Source organism: Anguilla rostrata, chromosome 13, assembly GCF_018555375.3.
Source record: "Anguilla rostrata isolate EN2019 chromosome 13, ASM1855537v3, whole genome shotgun sequence".
NCBI classification, from domain to species: domain Eukaryota; kingdom Metazoa; phylum Chordata; class Actinopteri; order Anguilliformes; family Anguillidae; genus Anguilla; species Anguilla rostrata.
In genome coordinates, this window is record NC_057945.1 from 27,883,479 (window position 1) to 27,904,035 (window position 20,557).

Genomic DNA, 20,557 nt, shown 5'->3' on the forward strand with positions numbered 1-20,557 from the left:
CCGAGGTAAACTGCCTGACGGCCTGGGGCAGCCACTGATGGTTCCCAAGCCTGTGGTGCCGCACAGAAGTGCATTTACAGACCGACGTGTCAGTGCAGAAGAAACACCAAACAAAAAAAGGGCTGTTCTCCTGTTCAAAAGGGTTTTTCCTTGGCATTCCAGGATACCTGGACCAACAGTGCCTGGTCAATAGAGTCCTCCCCCCTCAATTACAGCCCCATCCAAATAGAGGCTGGGCTATCAAAGGCCTTAGGTTTGCAGATTAATATGTATGTTCTCAGCTCACTCTTATTCTGAGCAACTGACATGGCTAACATTTTATTTTATTAAGTTTATCCCCATTTACAGTATACAGCTGTATATTTACTGAGTTAGTCCTGTATGTTTACTGAGGCACTTTGCTCAAGGGCACAACGGTGGTGGCCCACCCAAGCATGGAAGCTGACTTGTTCTGGTAACTGGTCCAGCTCGGTGACCACTAAGTGGGTCTGCAACAATATACAGTGGCGTGTATTTATATTACACCCACGATGTTGGTGCACACCGTCTGCTATTAAATAAATTAACTTAAAGATTTGAACCATAGAAGAAACGGGTACACGTTTTCTGCGCCGCCTGGTCCTGTCTCATGCAACATAACCAACACTCTCACATACATATGTCTGGGCTGTAAATCAAGAGGTCAGTTATACATACGTTGATGAAGCATGCACCTCGAGTACAGCCATTGCTATTTGGCTCCCTTCCCGGTTTTTTTTTTTCTTTTTTCTTCCAGTCAGAGCCTCAGGTCAGCATTCAAACAGATTGACCCGGGAGGCAAAGTGTTGGGAGATTCACTGCAGGCTGCACAACAAAGTAGGCTCAAAGTATTATATTTACCGGAGTTTGAGAAATGTCCTTCCATCTGCACTGGGCATATCTTACCCCTTGAAGTGAACTCATACGGCCATATGACATCCAGACATGCAGTCTATAATTGTTTTAACTGATGCGCCAAACAGTGGCTTCACCCATGTACGTAAGTTCCCCCTGTCTAAACTCATGTGTTTCCCATCAAGGAAGTCTGTGGTTACCTTCCTGATTTTGCTGGACTGGAAAAACATAGCTAATATGGTGTGATCTGGAAAAAGCTTTGATGCACGAGCTTTACAAATAAACCCATGAATGCCATATGGTTTGCATTCATCTCTTAATTTATTTCCTATAAATGTCTTTTGAATATTCTCTCGGGCCAACACGTGTGTAACCGGAGTTGGAAAACAGAAGGCCAGGGAGAGCAGTTTGTGGCGAAGTGTGATCATTATGCTCTGTGTCTTTTCCCCCTTCTTTCTGAGTGAACTGCACACAGTAGATCAGCCCACATTCTAGCTTCGACTGTCTAGGCCAACACAAACAAACAAATAGAAGCCCCCTTCTGAGATGGGAATTCCACACCCACAGCTGCAACAAGCGACCAGCACAATGCTAATTGGGGAATAATTTAAAAGTTATTATAAGTGAATGAAAAGTAACATCTTGAGTTCACTATGACTCACCAGTGGACTGTTTTTCTTGCAGATTTGGAGATTAGGTTACTACAGATTTAGACTTGCCAACTCTGAAGCACATGGACCTGAACTCTTCCAAAGGAGTAGAATTTCCTTTTCTAAATCAAGCCTTTATGGACAAGACAAAGGGAAAATGAACCTGTTTCAGTTTTAGCGTTGACTCTGACACGTGGGCCCAAAGCGGTCTTCGTGCAGAGGATTGGGGCGCACAGATCACTTCATCAGTAATACTGCGGCTGGCTCTTTAAAACGGTATATGCAAAAAACATTTAAAGCGTGCTCATTTTACTATAACAGTCAGACACGCAAACAACAATTACTATATTACCAACAGTGGAAATATTTTCCACTTGTTTGCCAACATTCCTTTCCATACTGTTTTATCCGTCAGACTTTATGGAAATCTGACCAGGAAGAATTGAACCAAAGTACATGCAACAACAAACGTTTGGGTTGTCAGGTTCACCAAGTGACCTGATTTTCACCACTAGTTCTATCTTATGCTCTCATAGTCATGCACAGGCTGACGAAGACTAATTCAAATATACTTGCTGACAACATTTTGAAATCACAACGTAAAATTTAGAGTTTTCTTACTGTGGGGGTGGGCCCATAGTTACCAAACATATAAAAAAGCTAAATAAAAATGAACAGTACAACTGAGAATAGATACACTGAACCAAAGGGATCTACAGAATTCACATAATACTATTATATTCAAAACGGTACAATATGTTGCTGTCGTACTCTCCTGCATTACGGGCTGACTGCCTGCAGAGCGGAGGAAAAAGCTTCTACACAGTCAGTATTGGGATTCAAACGCAGTGTGGCTTCCTGGTGTCTCGGGCCAAGTGCCTGAGTGGATAGATGAATTACAGTCACATTGGAAAGAATTTCATGGGGCATTACGTAAATGGCTGTGTAAGCGAGACGCAGTATTTTAAACAAAATCGATGTCAGAAGGACATATGAGAGATAAGACGATGGTTTACAGTGACTCTACTTCTGCACATGCAGTGGTTGATTACAGGGCATTTAGAAAATACCCACAAAAATATCTAAATAATCTTTTTGATAGCATTACACTCGCTTTAAAAAAAAACAAATCCAATCGAATACAATTCCAAAATATGCCTAGCTGGGTTATTTTGGGGGTAGTGCACAGATCATTTCACTGCTGGCACAAGCCCCCAAAAATGTAAATGTCTGTATTTGCCCCAAACATACAACAAATTATTTAATGAAGTCAGCTTTAAGATCCATCCAATATAACTGATGGAGCAGTTGAATAAATCCTACAGTACACACACAAGTGAGTATCATACGTCTTTTTCCTGACTACTAAGAGGAAAATTGTTTCTGTTTACTCTTCACCCCTGTGTGTTTTCCACAATGGAATGGCTTTGACAGGGAGGATGAATTGGGGCTGACTTGTGACAGGTCCTCTCCCAAACACACCCTGCTGAGCCCTCCAATTGTAAACAGTAGGGGTGTGGATTAGTTTTGAAACAATGTGTTTATTTAAAAAGCCCACTTCCTGTATGTACTTAACAACTCTCCCATTAATTTTATTGGCGGCAACTCCAACCTAGAAAAATGTTATCATTGTTTAGGGGGAAAATACAAAACACAAAACAAAACAAAAAGAGAACATTTAACATTCGCAGTTGGTTCCTGTGAGATATAGCCACATTAGGAAAGCCCACTTTGACATATTGTTTAATCTTTGGAATCTCATTTCAAAGGAGCCAAATGTGCTTGTGGCCATTTTGTTTCAAACATTCCTCAGTCTGTATGTGCTTGGTACGTTTTGTTTACAGACATTTTTGTTGATCTCAGTTTTTGATAATTTGTAACTTTGTTATTTATTTATTTTTTTATGCTGAAACAGACTACTCTTTAGCTGTGTAAAACAGCATTTTTTATACCTTGTAAATTCACTAGCTGCAACCTCCTCAGTCTCCGTGCCTGCCGGGCTTGAAATTCATCTGGGAAGAGCCCTGGAGCTACACCCAGAAGCCCTATCGCTCCAAGACACATCCTGTCTAAGAGGAGGGGGCTTGCAGTTTGCTGATGTAGAGAAAAACAGACTGAACTGTTAATTACCAACAACATGTATCTAAAGAGAGTTAATGTTCACAGTATATGGATGAAGAAGGTTTTTACTGCATAACTTGTCTTTAATTATTCTGTATAATTATCTATGAAATGTTTACTAGGTACTGTAGATAATGTATACATTTATATAGACGGGTGACAAATTAAAGGAAAAACCAGCATAAAGTGTCTTAGTAAGGTGTTGGGCCACCACAAGCCGCCAAAATAGCTTCAATGCGCCTTGGCATGGATTCTACAAGTCTCTAGAACTCTACTGGAGGGATGGAACACCATTCCTCAAAGAAAATATTCTCTTATTTGGTGTTTTGATGATGGTGGTGGCAAGCGTTGTCTAACACGTCGGACCAAAACCTCCCATAACTAGGTAAAGGGAAATATATGGTATCGAGAAAAAAAAAAAAATATATATATATATATATGTATATATAGCCTATGTATGTGTGTGTGTGGTGTGTACTCTGAATCTTATAACAGTTTGATGATGGTACTGCTTTGCACCATGTGTACTGTAAGTTAATTTGTATGAGTGGCAGCTAAGAGTGAGCATAGCAAGGCATTACAATCACCAGCATAAACTGTCCTGTGCAGACCCATGATCAGAGCACACAGTATAACAGGTAAACTCAGGGGAGGGAGTTTAAGCCCCAATTAAGCATGTAAATCCCACCCTTTACAGGCAAAGCGCTCCAGCAGATCCCTGTCAATTTCCTGCTGCTGGGCTTGTATGGATTTACATGAATATGTTCTATCACTTCCACTGTGCTCAGAATTACATTTTGCTATGCTTCTTTGGAGGAAAGGCTACTGAATTTTCTGAAAGTTTTTAGTGTCAGTGCGTGTCCGTGTTTGTGTATGTGCGTGTGTGTTTCTCTGTGTTAGCAAAGCAAATCGGGGTTTTATGTACAACCCCCAGAGGCAGCATCTTTTGTAAATTGACTCCTCAGTTCTGTCCACGGGCCAGGTACAAGGAGGTTAGCTGCCTGCCTGTGATAAGCTGGCAGAACCTATCAACCTCGCGAGAAGATAGCACTCCGTGTGTCTGTCATGCTTTTATCATCAGCTGAGGTGAGACTAAACCGGTTCTAAGCGGCGGTAGAAGGGCCATTTCTGTGGATTACAGATGCGACTTTAATTTCAAAGACCAGTGGTGTATCCAGGAAGGGAGCAGGCTCCGCTTGCCGCAGATTGGCAGCGTGGCCTCGATAACGCCTTTCCCACGTTGTTCCTGTTCATCATGGGGGCCCCATTGATCTCCAAGCCAGCGGTTCATTTGTAGAATACATGGTAAACAGCGCTAGAGCGGCGACCTGGGGCCGAGCCCAGCGCAGAGCCGTGCCAAGTTCACTTACTTTATAGGGGAATACAGGAAACCAACCGCAGCCAGTCGCATAATTTGTCAGGAGTCATTAAAAGAATGGGCGGGGTGTGTGACAGTTGGAACGTACGGCTTTGAGGCATATTCAGCGCAATGAAAGTAGCCATAGTAAATATTACTCACAATCACAAGGTGACTGAGAAGGGTGGCAAAGACGAAAATGGTGGATGCGCCAAAGGTGTTTGCCATTGATATGTGGTGAGCGAAATGGGTGCCCTAAATATCTACGCAATGTTGCCCCTTTGGGTTAAAACAGGAATGTTCTAATATGGGCCACCTGCTCATCTGGGTCGGCAATACTGTCAAAACCCAACTGTGATACAAGTTAAAACATCAATCTGATGCACCCTGCCACTAAGGGATCCATTTTCCTGAGACAATTACACAGCTTACAATAGGGTAAGATGCCCTAATATTCATGAGGAACCTTAGGGACTTTTTAATATTCGTTAAAAATATGAATACAATGGATATTGGTATGCCAGAATGTAATTTTCAAGACAGAATTTGTGAAATGCATGATCACAACACAAGCATCTCTTACTTTAATATCAGTGGGTGTTATTATTAGAAAACCATTTGAAATGATATGTCACAAGGGAGCAAATATCATTTACAAATCACTAATGAGTTGCAAACACTGTTGTAGCCTCCGGTGGAAGATGATGCCTCTACACAGTATGTGTTCCTGATGCTGCAGCAGACTCGGTGTTGCACAACATTCAAGGCATAAAGAAGATAGCTGTGTGCTAAAGCACCCAGGACACTACATCATACAGTAGTAATTTGCATTTTTAAATTTGACCAAGATCGTCCAAAAGGATGCCATCAAGTCTCAAACACAGAAGATCAAAACGGTTGACTGCATCCAAAGGTGGTGATGGTCTTCTAGTTGTCTAATGGCTTTGTGCTTTCATTCTGAATATGCAAATGGCTCTCTAAAATATGTACATATCCTGCATCATGTGAAGATGAATTAGGTTTTGATATTAATTATTTAGCAGGCATTATTATTACACATTGAATCTTCTATCTAGGCAGATCGAACTCACCTTACTGCCGGACTGTCTATAATGAGTCATCAATAAAACATTTTCATAAAGTCAGAGAGAGACACCATTGTATATTCTTGATCAAATTTTACATTGACTTACTTGGTCATCTGTTCAATATGGCATGGATGCCTGACTGTAAAAAAAGAATAAAATAAATAAAAAATAGAGCAGTAGGCTGCTTGAGTCACCCCGATAGATTTATAAATGTGTCAACATGGTCTCGTCTTGTTTGTTTGGAGGTTACTCTTCAAATTCAAATTAAAACATCAAAACCTTGAAAAATCATAATCCAGAACATTTTGTTTTTCAGAAACATGATAAATAATGTTTGAGTGTTTCTCTTTCATGTTTTATATATATATGCTTTTTCTCCTGAACATAATGTTTCATTGGCAGTTGTTTGCACTAGGATGAAAATAACTGTTTATGCTATTTGTGTGCTGCTCGAATGTACAGAACAGTAGAACAGTTAACATGTCAGGCAAGAGTTTATGTGTCTAGCCTGTAATATAGATGTTAATTGTGCTATTTTCTTTATGAATATATTTGAATTGACTACCCCAGTAGACACACAATTTGAACAAAAACTGACTGAAAAAGTTATATCCTATTTTTATTCTTAATTTAACATTGTGTCACTGAAAAAGAGCGCAACTATTTTCCATCTAATCAGAATAGAAAGCAGGGTGGTGAACAGTTTTACCAGTGGGGAAAAAAGGTTGATCAGATCTATTTTGTGGGATTAGAAAGATGCAAAATTATGGGGGAATGAGAATATTGATGGAAACACTGTAGAGGCACTGAAGATGATTGTGGAAAGGCTTTGTTGCTACACAGTCATAATAACTTAATGCAAATTATAACTAGTTAAGCACACCAAAATAATATGATACCATTGTCTCGGCCAGATTGGCATTATAATGTTAGCATGTGCAAATAATTACATTTTCTCCCTGATACTATTACATTATTTGTTCTGGTTGTATTATACACCAATAAAAGCAAACATCATATTAGGATTCATGGCAGTTTTCGCATTGCATTATCAATATGTGGAAATAATTGTCTGCTGAGAGATTAAATTACATTATTGTGTATCTTTTTCAAGCCTAATAAATAATGATGGATGGCTTTTATTTTCATCACCACCTGCAACCATTTTGTCTTCCCCTGAATGTTAAAAATGAAAAAAGTAAAGGAATAAAAGGTGGGTGTTGTTTCCCGCAATGAAATCTAGTCAAAAAACTCGAGATAGCATCTTGCGGTTTCTCAAAACCCTTTTATATTTTTTAAATTTGTTCCTGGTTGAAAAATGCCCAACAAAAAGATTTGATTGAATAGTAAAAACTGAGTCTGTTTGCCATCAATATACTTGAACGTGTGTATGTATTTATGTGAATGTGTGTATGTGTGTATGTAGACACACATCACTCATGCAATGATACGTGCATTAAAATGAATAAACACTGAGATGATAATGGTCACAATGTAAACATGAGAAAATATGGAAAAGAATATGGTAAATGGTAAATATATACTATATGGCATGTATGTATGTCTTATATAAATGAACAATAAATGTACTGGTTACATTTTTATGTCCACATGGATACGCAGTGAATGTACGCACATTAATGACATTGAAGCTGCTTGATTGACAGCTGGATCTTTCGGCAGGCTTTCTAGAGATTGTTTCAAATTCTGGCAACTGCGTTAGATTGCATGTCCGTATACGGAGGCATTTCTCTCATTTACAATTCCGTTGCAGTGTAGTTTTGCATAGCTTCAATTTTAATCAGCGAATTTGCACTTTGTGGAGATAAGAGAATTGATTAGCTACCAGTCTGTGGGAGACTTCATGTTTAATTGGTTCTATTTTTGCCACCCACATATCTTAATAGTCAATACAGTTCCACTGAACTCCTGTTGCATTTGGTGCATTTGTTGGCACGCTGTTATTGGAGATAAAACAAGGTAAAGACATTATAGTCTCAGTTAATTGGCATCAGAGAGCAATGCTGTTATAACTTCATAACTTCTTAAGTCATGCCTTGTGCACAGCTAGACGTACACCATTGTAAAATTTACATTTTAATGAAATATTTGACTAAGTACTTGAAATTCACTCTACCAGGTCTCCCAGTTGTAAAACCAACATTTCATGTTTGTGTTTTGAATGGCAGCATCAGGAAAATGAACATGCCAGTCATACAGATTAGGAAAGCATCAGTGTAAAGCCACAGACCACCTTAATCAAGGTTCACCGCTGGTAAACAACATCTATGACATGTTGAAACGATAGCTTTTTGGCAGGAAAAATATTAAATAGAGAAAAACTGAGTAACAGTGAGAGAGAAGGAATCCGTTCACTCTTAAATATCTGAAACCTGAGAGATACTTTAAAAAAAATGGAAACATAAAAATGATGTAAAAGTGCATGCTTGGGTTTGTCTTTCGGTGTAGAAGCACTAACTTATGTTTTGTTGTTATATTACATATTGTCTGGTATCATTATATCTTTTTTGGAACATAAAAAAAAAACCAGCAAGTAATGACAGATGCAATGACGGATATTATTTCAATTAGTTGAAATACTGCTTGAACTTTCTTGTATTCATGTACAGTGATCATGCAAAATAATAAATAAATAAATAAATGTATTAAGCTATTAAAAAAGAAATGTGAGAGAAAAGGAAAAGGTAGTTTCATTTTTTTTGACATCCTCTGCTTATAAGTCAAAGTAAAGACTTGTCTTTAGGATTAGGGCGAAAAGTATTTGAATGTATTGAAAAGTATTAAAGGTTCTAGTCCTATGAGGTCACTGATTACCATCTGTCTTAACACCTGCCCATATTATGCGCTGTAGCCTGGTATAACAAATGTGTACAGGATATAATTATTTCATGAAATATTATGTAAATAAGACGGGACTCCTCTTTATTGTTGCTTCGTAGGCTCTCTGATTGACTATGCTGGAAACAGTAATAATGGGGTAGGTGAGCTTCCTCCAATTAGTTAATTCAGTAAGTGCAGCACAACAGAAACTGCACACAATGAACGAGTTGAATTTAAAGAATGCCAGACCACGAACAGCATGGTGCTTCTTGTTCGTACGTATGCACCCACGCACGTAAACACACACACTCACGCATGCACACACACACACACACACACACACACACACACACACACATTTCAAAAGCTGCATTTGCCTGCAGCTGCATTTTCTGTCTAGATAACAAAGCACAACAATTTTCCATAACAGTGACCTTTGTAAGGAAGATTAAAATAAGATGTATAGCACTTTGGTATTTACACAACTGAAGTAATTATGGTTGGGTACACACAGAGGAATACTAACTAATGTGATAAGTACTTCTATTTTTTAATCAGGACCTGTGCTTCATAACTTTCCTCTTAATTGCTTGCGCTGTCTTTGAAACATAGATTGTGCCTTCTCAGAAGGTGTGCATTAATTGTTCTAATGTTTCAGTTCTTGCCAAAAACATGCAAGTGTTGCCTTGTTTAGAGAACGGGGGGTGGTGGGGGGTGGGGGTGCAGGTTTGCCTTTGAACAGCAGGTGGTAATTGAAACAAAACAAGGGCTGATTAGTGAAGCATCTGGCAACTCATGATCCAAACAGAGCGCACTACAAAACCCAAACACAAGAGCCCTGGAATAAAGTGGTCATCATCTAATTAACAGAACATGTTTTAATTACCGAGTAAACCAAGCAGCGCAGTGTGTCAATTTAACTGATGTGCTAAGTGCCAGTTTACAATATCAGAAACAGACAAATAATTGGAATCTAATTACAGCCAGGTCTATTGCACACCAACGCCTCCAGCCCATCTTAATAAACAAGTTTTTACATCAAACCATGAATAGCAAATACTGCGGGGCTGCTAATTGCCACACTGCAATATTGGGAATTTGCCAGCTTTGACTATTAAAGTAAAGCTCTTGTGTGGATTGCTGTTGCTCCGCCACGCTTTAATTAGAATGAAATGAGGAGCAGAAATCGAGTTGCGTTACTGCAATTCAATATATGTAAATAGGATAACTGGTTAATCCTTTTATTTCATTTTTCAAACCCTGTGCGATAGGTGGCTTGATAATTGTGACAAGTTGAAGCTCAAATGGACTAATGCATTGTGAAGAGACTGAAAAAAGTGGCTTAGGATTTTGAAAATACTTTTTGAAAACTTAAAATGTTAGATTAATCCGTATATTTGTTTGGATTTAATTTACGCATGCCTTCCTCATGGTGTGTACTTTTCAGTATCATACTTGGGGAACCTAGTGATTATGTCCAACTGGACCTGATATACTCTAACCTCAACTCCTTCAGTATGGAGTTAAATGGTCCAGTCTATCAATATGGGTTTTTTGTCTGTTGGGGGGACGGGGGATCCAAGCTTAAAACTTGTATGCATATGCAGTGTTGTACTTGTCTAGTGTTGCTGGTAACATCCTGTTTTCAGATCACATGCTCCCTCAGTCACTAAGCTGTGGGATTCCTGCTGGAGAATAGAGGTCAGAGGTCATGTTCTCCTTCATGTGAGGGCAAAAGGGAGGGTACTCTGTCATGAGGTTTACAATGCATAGCCATGCAAGATACCATTTATTTTCGCTATGTTCACATGTCTATAGTACTTGTATGTTCTGGCCATTTGGTCAAATTATCAGGTTATAATTGATGATAAATATTACTGTTTGATGGTTTTTAATCATCACTTTAACCCCCACCGATTTACATGCATGTACTTTGCCTGATCACGGTCATATTGAGCATGATCAAAAAAAGAAAAAAACAACAACAAAGTGCCATCAGTTTGGAATTGTTCAAGTGACCACATTAGTCTTGTGTGTGGAAGCATTGTATAAAAATAAGTGCAATCTGTGAAAAATTCAAGTCTTACAGGAACAGAAAACTGTATTCCCTAGCATTTAGAGAAAAACTTGAGTTTTAGAAGGGTTACTTCTAAACAGTTCAGCTCAATAGCTAGTTAAATCAAGATTAACCAGCTCACGTTATTAGCCATATCCTTTCGTATCAAGATAACTCAAGGTCGGAACATTAGATGATAAAAAGTAGTGTAATTTCAATTTTAATGATGATTGATTGCATTCACTGTGTTTTCTCAATAACCTCATTCCTCAACTGTTCCTATGTGTCCTTTAAAAAACATAAACATAAAAACATAGACTTAGTTATTGCATGCTGAATTTAAAGAATGTCTTTGCATTAAACATAATTTATCAATACATTTAGTTAGACTGCAAGTGTTTATGTCCTTCTGCGCAGTTCCCGTGAGAGACCACTTTCCTGTTCAGGAGGTGCATCTGTGTACTAATCAGTTTAATGTCACAAACACTGGTATAAACAAGGTCAGTTGCGTACCCCCCCCCCCCCCTCCCCTTGTTTGAGCACCGCTTCCCTTATAGACAGGTAATACTAGAAAGATGTGATAATGTGGTGAAAATTCAGGACCCCAGATGCTAGCTAAAATATTGCCTACAAAAAAGTGTACCAATTTTATATTGTTTCCATTAAATCTTCTCTCTTCATGGCTTTAATTAATAATATATCCTCTGACATTTATGTATCACAGCAATAAGCTAAGCGGGAAACAATTTATGTCACCTAAAGCTTTTTAACGAATCGATGCAACTATTTGTAATTGCTTGTTTCACAAGATTAAAAGTGCTCAGACTTGATCTTGGTCTCCTGTTTTGTGGCCAGCATGACCTGTGCTTCCGTCGTAAAAAAGGAAGTCTTGGTCATCAGCATTAATTTCCATCAAGAAATCCATATCGCTAATATTTCTGGAATTTTAATGCAGTTACAATTTATAGCTGATCAAATGCAGTTACCTAAATTGCTGTTGGGAAAAGACAGTTTAACTGTCTATTTTTAATTACGAGATAATTTAATGTTGAAGCACTGGCGGTAGTGCTGGTCATTCGCACAGACCTTGGAATTCTAGTTCTGATGACAAATATCTGGGACGTTTCCCTGAAAAAAACAGGGCGGGTTGTAATATATAATGTAGAATTTAATGTTTGGTGAATTACAGTGACGTGATGTAACCTTAAAACCTTTTGAAAGTTTGTCTGGCTTTATGTATTCAATATTCATTATGCAATGCAGTACACTAAATTGCACTCGTGTTGTCCTGTGAGTCGAATGTGTACTTCCTGTGTCAGTCCCTTCAACAGAACACATGGTAAAATGACAGCTACGGGAAACGATGTGAACAACCAGCATTTTATTGCATTTTAGAATGCTTAAGTCAGTTATCAAGACCGACTGTACAACATAATTGTCTGCATAAAACAGACATGGAATGATGATGGCATTACAAACTGATGAAAGTGATGAGTATATCTTTTATTGTTATGCCTCAAGAAAGAAAAAAAAACGAAAAAAAAAAAAAACACCTGGTCGAAGAAACACTGAAGCACCGCGACACCTCCATGACTGTACCTTTGCCAAAAGCTGGAATTCAGAAGGTGATTAGGGAATATTATACTGTATGAGTAAAGAAGTCTGTGATGGATAATGTGTCTGTTGCAAATGAACAACGTCCAAGTGTCTTTTTGGGAATCTGATAACACCTACTGTGATCACATAAAAGCGTAAGAAAAGATTATTTTACTCAGTTTCATTTATATAATAATGGTGTATCAGGAAAAGAAATTGTGTCTTTTATTCACATGACCTTTGACCTGTGTGCTCAACTTAAGATCACTACCTGCTGTGCTTGGTTTTATCTACCATTAGAAAAGGAAGAACTCAAAAGGCCTGGCCTTTAAAAAAATATTTTTTCTCAACTTAAAAGCCGTGATGCTCTCTCCTAACAGTGATGCTGACTGATAATGTGAAACATCGCAGATGATATGGTTTCCTTTGAAAAACAAATAATTCTTTACATCTTGGCACTGCATATATATTTTTTTCTTTTTTTTTCTATTTGTTTTATATAAAATATCATTAGACTGATACACCCCAATATTATTACTGACAACTTGACTCTGCTATTCCCGTCTGTGACCCTGGAATTAGTCATGCGAGATATTTCCTTCACATACAGGAAATACACCTGTCTGCTCTTCCCAAAGTCATAATCTTTTACATACAGCCACAGAAGGCAGTGGTTGGACCATCAAAAGGAGGGAAGTATCAAAACAGCTTAACACAAAGAGGGAAAAAAATCTGTACAAAATGTTTAGGTCAATGATAACAGAGAAAAAGTCTGTTTTCTATTTTACAGTTTAAAATCCAAAATCAGGGATATTCCCTCCCTTTCCCCACCCTGCCCCGCCCACCCCTCGCACAGATGTCTGCATGTATGACTTTTAAAGCAAAGATTACTAAGTAAAATACATTTGCAGCACAGTTTGCTATTCCAATACATACAGCAGTTTTTCCATAGCTATTTTAATAGTAAATACAAAGCAGTTGCAATAAAGCAAACATAATAACACAGATGTACTTTATCATTGAAAGGAACAGAAAGGAATCCAACATAGAGAAGCCACAAGGTTATACTGACATGTATGTACTACCCAAAAGCCCACCCGGTAGAAGCCAGTGGATATCTGAAAATAGATGGACATACAGTAGAAAATGAGATTCAACAAAGCTGGGTGATTTCTTCATGAAAAAGGCCTGAGGTTTGGATTGGTTTTGCTAAAAAGGATGAGACCCTCGAGATAAACAAGCTCTAATTTTGTATTTTTTATTTTTCATCATTTTAAAATATTTTTTTTTTTTGCTACAATTTTTAGACTAAACATGCAAGACATACAACTAAGTGCAACTGAGTGAAATGTTTTTTTATTTTATTTTTTTATTTAATCATTCCCTATAGGTTTGAACTGAGGTATGCGTACTAACAGTTTTCTCATGCTGTTATCTTTAGTAATGTCAAGCTACACATGCTGAGAATGTTCTAATCTACCAGCTTTTTCCCCTTTTAAATACCAAGCTAACCAGCGAAAGGCTGGGGTTTGGATGAACGGGAGTCATTCTCACGATCCCAGCCCGAATGCCACAGCTCCATCCCACAGCTGCCTGGATATTAAATACATTTTTTTCCTAAACCACAGATTGCCCTTTTTTTTATTAATAATAAATGCATGGTAAATTAGAAGAAAAAAAACTGCCATAAAGTACCTTGTACCCAGCTTATTAGTTGACAGGAGTGTTTTTTTAATATAAAAAGTAATAAGTTGACAGAAACTAAACACAATGGATAAAGTGTTGCCAAGGTTACCGAAGAACAACTGAATCCTGTTGGAAACTTCAAAAAAAAAAAAGAAAATAAAAAGTGGCATACAATCTTTAGGTTACAAATTCAAAACAAGAAGCATAAAACATTGAATCATCATGTGGTCCAGTTGCAGTATAGAATTGCTCACATTGTTCTCTGTAAAACTCTGCTTCAAACTAGCAATTAATAATCGTGAAGATAAACGTCATCAGCAATTTCTATCCATAACTTTTGCTATACGGTTTATTTCACGATGGAATGCTCCCTTTTCTCATTGGCCCAAAGACACCGTTCCCTAATTTGGTCATATATTTTTCCCAATCCCACACCCTCCCCTTTACCCCTCTAGTTTTGGTCACTGCAGAGACATGCAGATACTCAAAATGTGACACCTTTGGCTTTAATGTTGACGACAGTCTTTTTGAGGAGCTTTAATTTCTAATTATTCTTTTCCTATAAGCTAGATATAATTCAGAGTTCTCCACCTTAAAATTCTTTCACATCAAATGGGAGATAGAATGATATTTTTGGCCTTGTCTGCTAAAGCACGGAACAGAGAACATTGTTTACTTTTGTAGTTTATCTTTGGTAGTCACAGAACAAGATATATCTGACACACTGACAACAGAAACATCTGAGACCTCAACAACTAAAATAAAAGTAAAACAAAACAAACAAAAAGGTCAATAAATAAAAAAGAGTGGTTGGTTGCAGTCATAAAATTGAGTCCTGCGTGATCTTTTCAGCTGTGTACTTTCACACCTGTTATTGATGGCGAAACTGGGCCTCGAACCCTTTCTATGCCGACCCCTCGGCGATATGCTTTCCGCAATCGCGCTGTAAATTACAATCTGCGTCTGGAGGAAGGAGCAGGGTTGCGCTAAGGCTTGTATGTTTCTCAGTTTTGCTGACGCCGGCTCTTGGACATACACAGATGTGTCTCCAGAACAGTGCGGGACAGGTGTGCAGCTGCTATGAGTCTCTCAAACAGTGGAATGCTGACTAGTCGGGCCTCCACACTAGATTTCTGTAGATGTTGGCTCCTCTGTTTTAATGGTAACATCTGAATATTTTCACGTAAATGTGTCATTTGCGTTCTTCACTGAGGAAGTTGGCGTATGTTGCAAGATTAGCAATGCCACAATGAAACGGTAATGATGTCAACTTGGAGCCTTCTGTCACAGCCTTGTTCGATGTCAAGCTTAAAATCCTTTTTCCCCGCAATCATTGAAATTACTGTGTGGGGAGGAAATGATGCATATTTGATCTACAAGGGCAGTCCTACCCAAAGATCACAATTAATATTGGTCTAAACTGCTTATGTTAACTGTGCACCTGACATTTAATGATGGTTCTGAAATGTGAATGCAATGGTTTGGTGATTTGGTTGCAGCTAACATGCACTGCTGTGACAAGTGAATGTTTCATTTTTTTCATTGTTTTTAACATTTTTGAAAATTTTCTATTCCCTGCATGATTTCTCTGTCATTCATTCCCATTTTAAATAAAACTTCATAGATGTGTAGCATAGAGCCTTCATTATGAGTAGTGCATTACTGCTGGACTTCATGAGTTTGGTGGGTAGGCTACATGTTTGGCGACGAGTAAAGGTGACAGGGACAGGTGAGATGGCATTCTGAAACACATCGAATAAATGACAGAAAAATAATACTTGGTGTTTGACATTCTGCTTCATGTACAAAAAAAAAGAAGTAAATCAAACATTCATCAGGTGCTGGCCACATAGCGTTCTTGGTCAGCTGAAGTTTTTCTTTAGTTTTAAGAAAAAAGAAATGCAACAAAACAGCAACAAAGACACATATACCTTATATTCACCACCCCCACCCCCACCCCCCGCCCCTTCCACAAACACAAACCACCCTTTCCCAAACTTTCAGGAAGCAAACCAAAGCAGGCTGAAGGCAGTGATAATGAACTGAATCCACACACTGTGTACATCAGATGTCCCGTCGGAGTCTCTGAGATTGCGTCTGTGCCCTGCAGTCCGTGCTCAGTGAGTGTGGCTCAGTGGGAGAGAGAGAGCGCCACGCCCGCAGTCCTCGTGCGCTGCCTCCTGCGTGCCCGCCCACCTCCAGGGACATCACGCCCACCACCTCAACCAGTCCCAAGTACCAAACAGGTCCATCCAATGCGTGTCGAGTAAAAATGATCCTTTTTTTCTCTTTTTTTTTTCTCTTAAACAAAAAGTAGAAATAACTCAAAAATACTCCCAAATGGGATATAGTTTTCTTTTTTCCTCATGTTTTGTATTTAATGGCACTAAAAGTCAATTGAAACATTTTATAGCTGTCAACAGAAGACTGCGATCCCAGCCTTTATTTATTTATGAATCAATTTTATCTGTGGAAAGACGGCACAGATGATCCGAGTTAGTTCTGTCTCTTGGGGGTGGGGGACGGGTGGGGGGACCTTGGACAAGCCTATTGCATGTCATCATTCCCTTGGTCATCCTCGTAATCTCGGTTGTGGTCAAAATCTGGGCTGTGGTTGGCTGTCGTCACGAGAGAAAGTGGACCTTCATGGTCCTCAGGGTCCAGTGGTTCCTCTTTAACGTTGATATGATGCCTACAAACACATAATGGAAATAAAAATGGGGGGGGACAGTGTTAGGTCAGTATTTTAAGATTATTTTTCTTGCATTCTCTTGTTAAATAGCAAAAACTTATCTGATCTAAAAAGTCAGAAAAAAACTTAAAAGCGCACAAAAACAAATAATGGCCATTTATGAAGCAAAAGAAGGGCCTCCCTGGCATTCATGATCGTTTCAGGCTCTTTGAGGTATTTGAATGCTGCTGAAAACCTGCAGGCTTTATTTTCATAGCGGCAGACAACAGGGGTATTCACTTAAAATTGATAAATGAGTAAGATTAACAACGTGAGACAACAGGAACGGGGGGAATGGACTCTGCGGAGCGCGCGGGCCCGCCTGTCAGGCTCCCGGTGGCGGGCGGATCAGCGCTCGCTGTGTGTTCTCCCTCCCGCTCGTTAACATGCAGAACCTGCGAGCGGGGCCTCCAGAGGACGACCCCAAGCGAGGTTCTATCATTAATCAACTTCAAGCAAACACAGCGACCAGACACCGCGATACACGCTTTAAACTCCAAATTAATGCATATTTTCGCAAAGTGTCAATAAGGGAAGAAAAGGCCTGGCAGGAAGCGCGCGCGGAGAGGAGGAAAGGCTGCCGAACACAACACCGTGATAAGAAACAGAGCCCTTATGAGAATAATAACGCTGTCAGTTGTAAACAAGGCAAAACATGAACCCAGCCTGCAGCCTGGGCAAAGGAGCCTCTAAAGAGATGAGATCTGCCAAATTTCTCATTATAGAAACACCACAGGAATAAGGCACATGGGAAAGAGGCCTGACTGTGGGAGAGAAATACGAAAAGAAAAAAAAAAACCTTTTTTTTATTTTTTATAAACGGCTGCAGGAGAATTCCTGTTGTTGATCAGAAGTACCAACATAATAACAGTCGTGTGCATGCTTTTATTAGCAATGGTTGATGAGGAATAATTATATATATTTTTAAAGTTACTGAAAAAGGATTTTATGGTTTTGATTTTATTGCTGTGGTCTATGAGTGAATTTAAAAAATTTTTATCCCTTCAAATAATTATTTACGTATGAATGTTTAACACAGTGCGGAGGGGGAAAAAATGATGATTGAGAATAACCTCTATTTCTGCTGAAAGACACGGTGATAATTAGACGGCACATTTTTAGTTTGGGAAAAAAGAGATGGCCCTTCTATTGGTTTTAGATCAAAGTAATTCCACAAGTTGCATTGCCTCAGGTCTCCATCCCTTGCTGGAGGGCAGACATGAAATTGTTATTATTATGCTATTGAACTTGCATGCTGGTTTTGCATTCATACTGCTTGTAATTAGCTCTGGGTACCTGAAATGGCACAGTTTTCTTTCATTCTGGCAGACAGTTGTTGACTGAAAACACTGCATTTCTGTGTGCTGCACCACAAGCTGAAGGACTTGGTTTGCCTGCAACGTTAGCCCTACTGAAGCGTTTCTCTCTCTCTCTCCATTTCACTGGTCGGAGAAGAAAGCAGGTTTTAATCAAGGTGAGCTCCGTTTGAAGCCGTTCTGCTTCAGTGGTCCCACACACTGTGAAGTGCTGGGCTTTGTGGCTACCCTTTAAAGGAGGGCAGGACCAAAGTGCCATGTCCTTAAGTAGCAATTATGAAATTTCTCTAGACAGAACATTGTTTCAATGCACCATAGAGGTGTAGTCTCTTCCAAGCTATTAACATGGCACAGTTAAAAATTTTTTAAATGTTATGTGAGGGTATGGCACCACTAGTGTTCTCTTACGTGTATTTGGGTCTTGATCCTATAAGTTACAAATTTTTAAAAATGGTGGCTGACTTCTACTTTAAAGACCTGCCACAGAAATATCTATGTAACACCCAACTGGCACACAAATATGTTTTTGTGGTTTCTTTTTACCAGCTGGGAATGTGCATCAGTTAGAACCTCAGTAAATAACATGTGGAAAATCACCTTGCGTTTTATTTCTGAGATGAGAGGAGAATCCGGGCCCGTGAAGCACCCCTCCTTTGCGAGTTAGTGAATCAGCCGAGAGAGGGAGACGGGCCGCCTTAGGCCAGCACACCCATCCTGTCTCTCCCTTTCCTGTTCCAGAGCAATGCCCAGAGCCACGTTCTGAACGAGCCGGGATGGCACATTCCTCCACTGCTCTGCAAGCTCATTATTTCACCTTTTCTGAGCTCACTTTCCCTCTTGTTTGGATATTTTACAGAGCCATCTATAAATCTTACAGCCTCGCACGTCGGCAGTCCGTAACATCTGGAAACGATGCTGTCTGCAAGTGTATTATTTTAGGCTTCAAACAACTTAGCTGACACTCGTATACAACAAGTGTATTGTGAGATGTGGTTTACAGTCTGAACCACAGCTTTCTTACATGGAAAGCTGGGATAATTCATAGACTAATTATGCTTTTTCTTTCTTTGTTATTTTTCTCTGGACGGCAGAGTGGATTTTACATGTCTAGCAAATAATTTTTCAGTGTGCCACTATGCAACCAGGCTTGTTCAAAATGTTTAAACAAACTACAACAATTGTGGTGGAATCCAACACAGTCCAGAACCCATTTTGAACTGTAATAAAATATGGTTTATAAACTTGCTGCTCAAGCAAGAGCCGTTCTAGAACTCTGCCCTGAAACTGCCTGGCTCCGGAACCTTCCAGAAGGTGGAGTTTCCTTTAACAGAGACAACAACCACAATTTTACAGAGTCCTGACCTGTGCACCAACATTTTCACAACCTTCCTTTGAATGCCTTCTTTTTTTTTTTCCTCCTTCGTTTTATGAGCCCATTTAATTCCTCTTCAAGGAGAAGCGAATAGTCGGGCAGAGACCTTGGTAACCAAAACTTTCTTTAAATAACTCCCCTCTACCCCTTTGCACAGACGTCGGAGGGGCTGACACTCACATAGCTGGCAAAGGAGAGCGTCCGGGGCTGCTGTCACTGCCGTTGCTGTTTCCATGGTCCATTGCTCCATTCATGTCCTCTCGAAATACGCTGGCCAGGGAGTTGAGAGTGGGACTTCCCATGGAAGCAGTAGTGTATAGAGGTATGTTATTTTCTGCCATCGAAGCCTGCAGAGTGTGCAGAGAGTTTACGTGAGACGAGGAAAACCCTCTCGGGCGTTTCACCTTCAAGCACAACACCGCCACCCTCAGAAAAATAACCCAAGCAGCTTGGCCATCGACGAGGGAGCAAACTGTGAGAGCGCTGTGTTTAATTTCACCACATTATGTGTCACCCCCAAAGTAAAAGAGCACAGCTGTGCTCCCGCGTGTGCTGTAGTACCTGGAAGGCAGCAGAGAGACTTGGACCATAGCCCAGACTGGTTTGTATGTTCTTCACCAGGGCAGGGCTTCTGCAGATGTGATCAAACACAATGTTACGTTGCCGTAGCAGCAGTTAATTCCATAAAATCTACAGCATAGACCCTCAACTGTGAATCACATTCTATTATTTTATACACACACAGACACACACACACACTTGCGCAGACATTATTTATACACAGTTACATCAAGCTGATTGAATAAGGCTGATTTTAAGACTGATGTGTGCATTTAACGTATCGAAGAACAATTTTACATAAAGTGGCTA

General features: G+C 39.5%; 1 protein-coding gene across 14 annotated transcripts in view; it reads right to left on the bottom strand.

Annotated features, from left to right (window-relative positions):
- Positions 1-12,352: 12,352 nt before the first annotated feature.
- Positions 12,353-20,557, bottom strand: part of foxp1b (forkhead box P1b) — a 175,593-nt gene continuing 167,388 nt past the window's right edge. For 13 of the 14 annotated variants that reach the window (XM_064305238.1, XM_064305228.1, XM_064305230.1 and 10 more), the window contains 3 exons: positions 20,249-20,318; positions 19,868-20,034; positions 12,353-16,960 (listed from right to left, as the gene is read on the bottom strand). In XM_064305238.1, coding sequence (XP_064161308.1) covers positions 16,816-16,960; positions 19,868-20,034; positions 20,249-20,318 — 382 coding nt within the window. In that variant the 3' untranslated portion in view covers positions 12,353-16,815. Of the gene's footprint in view, positions 16,961-19,867; positions 20,035-20,248; positions 20,319-20,557 lie in introns of those variants that run through there. The other variant, XR_010324918.1, reaches the window with a different exon arrangement.